The sequence below is a fragment of the Carettochelys insculpta genome, chromosome 2 (genome assembly GCF_033958435.1).
Source record: "Carettochelys insculpta isolate YL-2023 chromosome 2, ASM3395843v1, whole genome shotgun sequence".
Taxonomy (NCBI): Eukaryota; Metazoa; Chordata; order Testudines; family Carettochelyidae; genus Carettochelys; species Carettochelys insculpta.
Window position 1 is genome coordinate 183,196,961 of NC_134138.1, and position 10,348 is coordinate 183,207,308.

A 10,348-nucleotide genomic window follows, 5' to 3' on the forward strand; every position below is an offset into this window, starting at 1 on the left:
GTACTCACATGTGGTGAATAAATCATTCAATATTAATCACCCTCTTAGATCCATTTTTTAACTGGAATCTACTAAACACAGTTAAATGCATTCTAAAACACTTAAACTGTGTCTACATAAACCCCTTCCTTGCGGAAGGGGCACGTTAATGAGCGAGTTCGAAAGATGCTAATGAGGTGCTGCCATGAATATGCAGTGCCTCATTAGCATAATGGCAGCCGTGGCAATTCAAAAGTGCCGCTTTCAAATTGCGCACTGCCTGTTTAGATGGGGGCCTTTCAAAAGGACCCCCTCACTCTTCAAAAGCCCCTTCTTCTTAACACCAGATAGGAAGAAGGGGCTTTTGAAGACTGGGGGGGTCCTTTCGAAAGGCCCTCATCTACACAGGCGTTGCGTGATTCATAAGTGGCACTTTTGAATTGCTGCAGCTGCCATTATGCTAATGAGGCACTGCATATTCATGGAAGCACCTCATTAGAATCTTTTGAACTCGCTCATTAACATGCCCCTTCCAAAAGGAAAGGGCTCGTGTAGAAACAGCTTTAATGTGACTATTTCAGATTATGTATTTTGGTTAAAGGATTTCCAATTTCATGCAATACATTTTTATGGTGTGTAGCTTGGCCACATAGTTAACTAGTGTATATAATGCATGTACAATCCATTGTCCATGAAGTACTTTTGATCAAGTATCTTGGTAACATATTGCATATGTCATTTTGTTGTCCAAACGAACATCCTTGAAACAATCAGAGATGAGGAAGATTTTCCATTCACACTAAACTCATTTCAAAGCCTACAGGAAACACAGGTTGACAGTATTCCATATAAAATTTCCTTATTGTTTTTGAAGAGGCAGGGGACTAAAATGAAGGATTCATAGCAATGTCTAGGCCCAGATATATAGTACTTGCCAATTTTTTTCTCCTTTCGTGTGAATCTGATCCTGTGGAAAATGAAGGGTGGGTCCTATTAGCTACAAGCATCACAGTGTAAGCAGACAATGTGCTAGCTCCTCCATTCAGCTCTGCCAGTGTTCTTCAATCCCAGTCTGTAACACCCTGTCCTGGGTCAAGGCTCTTCTCTCCACATCGTTCCCAATTACCTAGTAGCTTTGCTGACTGACAAATGTGTGGTTAGAATCAGGAAGAGATCTCAGACTGAACTCTTTTCAATTAGGTGATGAAAACGCAGGGAGGCCAGATTGCTCCTTGGCTCTTCTGAGCTGTGCTAACAGGGTCGTGGGAAGATATAAGCAGTGGTATTCAGAGGTGCTCAGCCCACGTAACTTGGGTTCTGGGAGTAAATGGGCTAGCTGCAGGCCTAACTAGTTTCCTTACGCCTGAGGCAGAAAGAGGAAGGGCCAGAGCACCAGTGTTCAGCATCTTGGACAGTCATTTAAACCAGTGCACAGTGAATATAAAACATGCCCAGACTGAAGGGGTAACTGGCTTAAATGACTACACCTGATGTAGGACACGGAGGACTAGGCAGCATAATGTGTGCCTGCTATCCCCCTGATTCTCTCCAGATCCCACCAAGCATGCATGGAGAACTACCCCCTCTCCTTGGTGCTTCAGCAGTGCCAGTGGCAGCGTTCCACCCAGATTCTGAATGGTGCGCTCTCCTGTCATGCAGCACTACCGTCATTAGTACTGAGCCGCACATTTGAACCCAGATCTCTTGAACTGAAAGGCTAATGCTTTAGCATGGCAGAAGCCTCTAAGCATAGCATATCTTCAAAGTATTGTTTGCAGCAATCACCAGCTTTTCCCAGAAGATCAGAGCCTCATTTGGAGTTGAAAAACAATATTAAAATCACATGGCAATAATGTTTCCCTCTCATGCATGTGGCTTTCTGTTTGCAGTGAAATAATGAACTTGACCAAGCTTCCCAGTCTCCTGAGTGTGTGTTTTAGAGTTGGCTAGAAAATGAAAAACTAGCTGCGTGAAAAAGTTGTCATTTGTTTCTATTTCCAAGGAATCAAAACAAAAATGTTCCTTCACAAAAAACTTAGTTCTCAGTAAAAGATAATGGCTGCCAGCAGTCGTATGTGGGCTACGTGCAGTTGTAGGCAGTCTCATAATGCCATCCCTTCCATAAATTTATCAAGCTCATGAAATCAGTTAGAGTTTTTGGCCCTCGCCGCTCCTCTTGGAAGGCTGTGCCAGAGCTTCAGTCCTCTGGTGGCTAGAAACCTCTGTATAATTTCAAGCCTAAACTTCTTCCTAAACAGTTTACATCCATTTGTTCCAGTGTCCACAATGACACTTAAATAGCTCCTTTCCCTCACTGGTATATATCGTTTGATGTTTTATAGAGAGCAGTCATCTCTCCCCTCAGCCTTCTTTTGGTTACGCTAAAATGTTGAGCTCTTTGAGTCGATCATAGCAAAGGGGAGTAGAACTCATATGGCAAAGTCAAAGAGGAGAGAGTAGAGAGAATAAATCTGCTTTTCTGACTAATGGGAAAAACACCATTTTTCTTCTCTACGCTGCCAATGCAGTACATATAGGACTGGTCCCGGATAAGTGAGAAGCATTCTTGCATTTCAATTAAGTTGTCTTTCCTTTCCCAATCTAGTCTTAAATGTATTAAGTTTCAGTAAATTAGTCTTGAATTAATAATGGGTTCAGCTTCAAAAGCAAACTTGTATAGATTAGGAGTCCTTAAGATGAGCTGGATGATGCAACAGTAGCTCTCTTGGGCTTAGGTGTTGTTCCTTCACGGAATCCAGTCCAGACTTGACAGTAGACATTTTTCAGGTGCCTCTTACAACCAGTACCAGTGGTGTTGCGTCTTTTAGCCTTGGCACTCCAGTTATACTTTCTCTTGCGCTTAGCAGGGTACCCGCATTTCCCACAGGTAGACTTCTGGAGATGGCATGCCTTGGATCCACAGAGACGGCACAAAGTGTGGGTCTTATTGCGGCGCTTGCCGAATGGCAATGTTCCCTTCGTCGTCTACAAGCATTTAGTAAATATATATAACAACAACCTGGGCCAGGAATGAAGTGGCGTGGGAGCTCAACAGAAACTTTTCAGATTCTTTACTTGGTTTCCAGTGACTTTGTAAACATAAAACCCAAAAGTTACAACACAATTATTCTCTGGGAGCTTTTGCACCAACTCCCATGTCATATAAGAGCATTAAACTGCTCAGCTTTCATACACAGGAAGCAAAACTTACTTCAAATTTCCCTTACTATGTAGCTCATTCACTTCTTGTCTTTAAAACTTGGTTATATTACTAGGCAAGACAGAGTTCCTCCAATGGCACTCAGGAATTGCTCGAGGGATACGCCAACCCTACCCACCAGTTACTATACAGAAGAGCATCCAACTCACTCTTCCAGAGCTGCAGCCATCAAAGTTTCTGGGTTTACAAGTGGTTTCAGCTCTTGAGGGGTGTGGGAGAAATGGTTTGATAAGGGGCTGACATTGTACACACAGGACTGGCACTTCTGCTGCTCAGAGGAAAAGCAGCACCCTGGATGCTAAGGATGCTAACCTCCATGAAAATAAGATTGCATGCACCTCAGTAAAGTAGGTTCAAAGGACCAACTTAATAACAGCTTTTTTTACCCTATACAGGAACAAGCTCTTTCTGATAAGTTCTCTTTGTCACAGCAGCTGTAAACAGTAAGGTAGGAAATAGCCCATTTCCATGATTACATTTGATGGGAAGGAAGGAAATGCAGTTATAAAAAAACAACTAATCACATGCATAACAAATTAGGCATTGATGTAGGTAATGAGAACTCCCATGGCTAATCAGATAAGATTTTAAAACTATTAATAAGGAATGGCGCTGGCGGTATACTTTTATAAACATAACAGGAATTCAAGTGTTCCCAAAATTGTCAAAGGTGGTCAAAGACACAAGGAGATGATTAGTGTGGTCAATATATCCAGGCTGACTGAGAATTTTAAATACCCTCTGTTTTTGGCACCTCTATAGGATCAACCAGGTGCTATGTATATCAGGCTATGCCAAGTAGCTGAGCTATATGAAGTCTGCCCTGCTTCTTTTATTTTATTTTTTATAAAGAAGGACATGGCAAAGAATATGGCTGCTGCTTTGAGCACGCTACTGTGTTTCTTCTTCCGTTTACAGAGAGAGAGATCAGGCACAACAAAAGATGTGTATCCTTCCCTCAAGTTTTCCATTTATGTTTATTTCTGCTTCTGTTCCTTTCTTATGCAGTTGGTTTTAAAGCATACCTGGTTCTAGCTGTCTTCTACACCAGGAGCAGTGTTTGGTTGTAAAATAAGTTACAAATGGAGGACACACCATTTATGGAATAAGCCCCCCCCCCCCATGAGAATGTTAATTAGAGGGTAGAACAATAGTATCACCATTGGGGCAACGGGCTGCAAATCAGGAGAAGTGATATGCTCAGGACTTTCTGTGTTACTGTGACAGTCATTTGGGGGCAGATTTTTAACAGCAGCTTAATACATTTGAAAATCTAGCTCTCACTTCCTGATTTTCACAACTGCAGTTAAATGGGAGTGGTGAAGGGTGAATACCCTTCAAAACCAGATTAAGCCTGACTGCCCAAGCTGTAAAATGGGGCTAATAAAATTTCTCCACCCCAAGCAGGAGTTGTGAAAATACATTCATTTTGTGTGAGAGGTGCTCAGGCATTCTGGAGAGGGGAGTTATATATAAACACATGCTCATAGGATGGAGCCAGGGCAGTATAGTGCTCTGGCTCTGAAAGCAACCAACCAGGTTTAGGTGTGGAAATGTTGGCAAGATCCAAGCTGTTCACATCAATTTCTCCTTTTGTATATATTGCTGTATATTTAGTCTACTTCATTCTTTTGTTTATTTGTTTGTTTATCTTTTTCCTTGTTGTACTCTGTGATTGCGTACAGCAATATAAATCACAAGTGCTTGTACACGGCAAGCAAAATCTGCCTTTTTGTATCTTCTGCATGCCATCACCACATGCCACTATGATGCTAAGAATTTATTTTAATACTTGATCCATGTTTTCTGCTACTCAGAAATGCGTGCCATTTGGTATTCTGGAAATGCAGGCTTTTTTCTACTTCTTCTTTTAGTGTTCATTGTAAGAGAGAAATTTGTGTTATCTTAAGTACATCCAAAGCAGTAGCTAGTATCAACACCACGTACAAAACCAACATCTCTGCAATGGTATTTGCTGTCAGGCTGGATCCTGCAAAGTGTGGGGTACTCCAGTCCTAGTCCATCAAAGCACTTAACTACATAAATGTAAGTTGGAATAATGGTGTTAATATCTGTGGGACATCATATATACTTAAAGTTTGGCACCTGCTTGAAAGCATTAGTAGATCGGGGCCAGAGTGCTCAGCAACATGTGGACTTATGAACGGGAAAGATTTTACAAAAATGATAAGGGTAGTACGGAGTTCCATAGCGTGCTGCTGTGACTGTGAAGCTCTATTAGAACACAGAATTTAACTGGTATTTCATGCATATATTGTAGCAAATCCCTTGCTGTGCAATACAATATATAAAAATTGGCTTTTGTCAACTCACTGAGCGTGGTTTCCTTTCCATAAATTTTGCTTAGCTCTCAATGTGCTAGGGTTCCAATTTGTCAAGGGATTTTCAATTAAAATAAAGTTAGTTTTGCAGATCTTCTCTTGATATTGGTTTGTGCTTTTACCAGGCTGTAGAACATACTGCATATAAGAGCTGTGGGCAGAATGGCAGTGGCGGGAAGCCAGGTGAAATTTATATTAAAAATATTTCCCAAAATTCAGATTTGTATTGTGTTATTTCATATTTCTTTGACCCTATGAGGAAAAAACATTTTCCACTGACCACAGGAGCAGAGATGAGGGGAGTAACATTTTACTGGGAGGTGTAAAATGAGGGCTGAACTATTGGGAAATGAATCTCCAGATGTTAATTCTGGAGACATTCACGATGGAAGAAAGCACTGTATTATGCAATGCAGCCATGGGGTAATTTCAGTAGACGTTTGGCTGAAGTTTCCAAAGAGTGGCATACTTTTCAGCAGAGCAATTTGTGTCTGTATTTTTGTAATGATAATTAAATGGTGGGCACAACTCTGAGTAACTGTATCCCCAACAACTTGCTTGAGGCTGAAAATGAAGAAGTCGGTGATACAAATACTTAACTGTGCACTTTTGATTCATAACCTTCTCTGTTTGTTTTTTAGACGTATATAGTTCTCTCTCCCACCATGTACACCCACTTTCTTTTACATGGTGGGTGGAAATGTTGTTTTCAGCATCGTAGGCTGTTGCTGGCTGATGTCTGCCTCAGAGCTCTCCGCTTGTTATATATGTCACATATGTGGGGGGGATTATATATGTGATAAACTACAAAAACTGCATGGTAAACTGCATTTATCAAACACTTTTGACTGCTTCATCTGCGCTGTACCTTCTCATACACCTCCCGCGGCACTTGTACATTCCAAACCCTCAAGCAGCTTTCAATAGCCGCTATTTTTAACCCTCTCTCTCTCTCTCTCTCTCTCACTCTGCCAGAGATGTGGTCTCTCTTGCTCTTCCAAGAATGCTGTCAAACCCATCCTGCTTTGGTGGAGGGCTGATTTTTTTGAGGGTGGCATTTCTTTCTGGTGGGGCCATGAAGCAAAGATTGGTCACATAACTAGTAATTAAGGCCCCATTTTAGCAAAGCATTTAATTTCAGGCTTAGTGTTAAGCCTTAAAGTCGGTGGGACATAAGAACACATTTGAAGTTAATCACATATTTAAGGGCTTTCCTGAACTGAGATGGATTTATGAACGTGCTTGCACTTAAGCATGCGCGTAAGTGCTTGGCTGAACTGGGCTCCAAGACCTTGATATTTGAGTACACATCTAATTTGCAAGTATGTGAGCAGTCCCAAATGCTTAAGGCTAGGTACATGCTGAAATAGTGTACCAAATCAGTCCCTAAATAACATGTGGCAGGACAAGAAGATAGAAAAGCTCTGCTGCTTAGCATGAATCATGGTGGTGGTTATGATGGCAGCACTCAGCAGCTCTGTGGCTCATTTCCAACTTATGGCTTATCGTAGTCAAAGTTCATGCCTCAGAATTTCAGCCAGCCACCTGCAAGGGTCAGGAAGGGATTTCCCTCCTGATATTTCCCACTGCGTATGTGTGCCTCCTTTGTCTGAAGCATCAGGAATATGCACAGCTAGAGATGGGTCATTGGATGGGGAGGTGTAGTGCTCTGAGGTTACATTGATCATTTTCGTTCCCGCAGCTGGCTGGGTCTCGGTTCAAGCTGGAGTGGCAAGTCTCTTTACCTGGGTTGGAGGTGTTTGCTGTCCTCTGCAATATATGGGTGCAGGTCACTTGCCGGCTGATCTAGGTGTATCTCATTTAACTTCCCTGCCATCATAGAGGCTTCAGGCACTGGTGCACTTTGGTCCTTCCTATGGCCTATGGCACTGGCACAGAATAGTTTTTATCTCCTGAGGGTTCTAATACTTTGGTCTAATTTTTGGTTGTTGGATTTTGTGTGTGGATGCTTGATCAGACTAGACATCAGGTGGTCCCTTCTGGCCTTAAATTCTATGACCCCACTTGGAAGAGGGGTCCACTCTGTCGACAGAGCAGTCGGACTACCAAATTGCTCTCTCAACAAAACAGGCATCCACAAGCAAAGCAGACAGGGCTGCCCCAGGCCATTTAAACAAATAGATTTATAATTTTTAATGATGAGCAATGGTCTGAAGTAACAGAGGGAGAGGTGTAGGTTGGAAATTAGGAAAATCTATTTCACCAAGAAGGTGGTGAAGCACTGGAATGCTTTACGAAGACAGGTGATGGACTCTCCATCCCTAGAGGTTTTAAAGTCCTGGCTTGACATAGTCACAGCTGGCAAGACATAGATGGTCTTGATCCTACTTTAGGCAGGGGGCTGGACTAGATGACCTCCTGAGGTCCCTTCTAGCCCTAGAATTCTATGATTCTATGATACAGGAAGATCATAAATTCTTTTTTTTCTTCTTCATTCTACTGTTTGAGTGAATTAGAAGAATTCACTACAATGACTGACAGCTTCATTAATGACATTCCGTTATGTTCACCAGGGACTATAAATCAATCATACCCGGGGAAAAATCCTATGCTGTGATCAGGAAAGCATGAGAGGGGACTAGTCATAATATGGATTAATTTAATTTTAGCAAATGTTATGTAAAGACTGAAGATTACTAAAGGAATAGAATATTTTTCTCCATCTCCTTGAACTGAAAAGCCACTTTGGAATTGTCAGAGAGGAAGCATGTTTCTTTCCCTTTCTTCCATGCAATTGCTGTAACGGTCTTGCAAACAAAGCCAGAGGAAGAGGATAATAGCGTAAAACCAACAGCAGTTCTGACATCAGGACACCAAAATGAACAAATAACTATGGTGTAGTGTGGCACCATGAGTGTGTAGTTGTGGCTGCAGGAAGATGCAAGTTGGGAATGCTCTGTGCTGGGGTGTGTATGAGGGGGGCTCTTCTGTGATGTACTGGGCAGAGTGGGAGGCTTGCAAATGAGAGAATAAGCAGAGGAAGGAAAAGGAGTTGAAAAGATGAAACAGTGGGAAAAGGGGGATAGAATTCTTAAGAGAAGAACAAGTGCAAAGTGAGAGACAGAGAAAAAGGACTGGAACCTAGAAGAAAAGGAGGCAGTTTGAGGCATAATTTTTGGGAATGAGAGAGGCCAGAACCTTCTGTGTAATATAAAGGAAATTTCCTGAAGTACAGAGCAGTTAGGCACTCAACTCCCATTCCAAAAGGCTTCTCAACAAACAAAACCGTCTCTGATTTCTTCACCTCACCGTAAGAAGAAATCTAGCATGTGCATTTTTGCTCCTGAGCCTTGTTACTAGAGAGGGATGGTGCACTTCTCCCCACTCCTTTCATTACTCTGGAGAAAGGAGCAAAGATGTGATTTATCAGAACATTCTGACTAATGAAGAGCTGTAAGGTGCATAAACGAAACATGCTTACTCTGGAGGTTGCATAAAGCACAGATGAGAAGTCTGGGGGCAGAATTCTTCATTTGGGGGTGGTCTGACTAAGAAGTGACTAAGATTTATAAAGGAGAAAGTACAGAAAGCAGAACAGCACCCCGCTATCTCTCCAAACAACTGGCACATGTATAATTTTTAGAAAGTCAAGTGACTAATACACAAATCACTAAGTGCTTTGAATGGCATAGCTTTTCAGGTCATCTTGTGTGTAGGCTCATGCACATAAAATCTATGTGAAACCTACAAAGATAACCAATACGACAGGAGCAGGAAAGCAATACAAGTTTTGTAGGGCTAGAATGAGTGATAGGTATATAACATTTAATCAGGTTGTTTGAGAAACTGCTGCATTAGCAAGTCAGGAAGCTCCTAAGCCTAAAAAAGAACAGCAATGTCCAAGAACATGAAGAGCCTGCTACAGCCTCTGAAATCACACACAGTTGTGGAAGATAATGTACAAGGTGGTTATGCCTCTACCTTAGGGTGGTATGCAGTGCTTGTGAACATGAAGAGATGGCTTGCAAGGAGAAACAGGACGTGGTGGCCTTCCACCTGTTCAGTGATGTGATTTTTATACAAACCAGGCTCTGGATGTTCCACGCGTCCTATCATGTTTGACCTCTTACAGACAGTGGAAGTACCTGTGACAATGAACCTTACATGCTGGCGCTTGTTTGTGAGTTAGTCTTCTATAAACCCAACTCTCTTGAAGGACAAAGAATAGCTGCTTCAGGGGATAAATTGATCATCAACTGTAAATAAGAAAACATTTGTCCTGGTGATGTTTTTATATAAATAATATAATTAGATACTGTACATTAGAAATGTGAGGAGAGAGTGGTATTTTCCTTTGGCATTAGTCATATGAAACTAGCCATATGGTCTATTCAACTACTCCAGAAGGACAATTACTAGGTTTTCATGATACACAACTGTGTACAGTGGTATCTAAAGTGCTAAGGCTGCATCCTAAGCTTTAAACTACTAGACTACATGTTACATCAGGTGTACAAGATCCTCTACTGAAAATAGCAAACATTGATGTAGAACAAATGGAGACATCTGGGGGACATGCAGGTGATTCTGAAGGGACATTTAGTTTCTTATCCCAGTCATGAATTCTGGCATCAGGATATTTGCTGACTGGCCATGAAGACCAAAATTGAAGTCTAGCCAGGGAGGGACATTCTGAGCAGCAATTAGTCTAGCAACTGTTTCTTTGTCTTTAGCAAGATGGACAGCTGAGGTTCTGATGTCAACTGCTCTTAATCATTCATAGGACATGGGGCTATGTCTGTCTTCCATGCTGACTGAACAATGAGAAGAATACACAAAGCTGAAT

General features: G+C 41.8%; 1 protein-coding gene across 1 annotated transcript; it reads right to left on the bottom strand.

Annotated features, from left to right (window-relative positions):
* Window positions 1–2,670: 2,670 nt before the first annotated feature.
* LOC142008302 (large ribosomal subunit protein eL37-like) lies at window positions 2,671–9,618 on the bottom strand. Its single transcript, XM_074985482.1, has 2 exons — window positions 9,484–9,618; window positions 2,671–2,964 (listed from the first exon to the last, which is right to left on the bottom strand). The coding sequence occupies exons 1-2, from the start codon at window positions 9,616–9,618 to the stop codon at window positions 2,671–2,673; spliced, it is 429 nt and encodes a 142-aa protein (XP_074841583.1).
* Between the last annotated feature and the right edge of the window lie 730 nt (window positions 9,619–10,348).

Coding starts and splice junctions, on each gene's coding strand:
- LOC142008302 (XM_074985482.1), bottom strand. CDS start 9,618: ATGATAGGACGCGTGGAACATCCAGAGCCTGGTTTGTATAAAAATCAC. Junction 2,965..9,483: donor GCACTGCATACCACCCTAAG/GTAGAGGCATAA, acceptor AAATGCTTGTAG/ACGACGAAGGGAACATTGCC.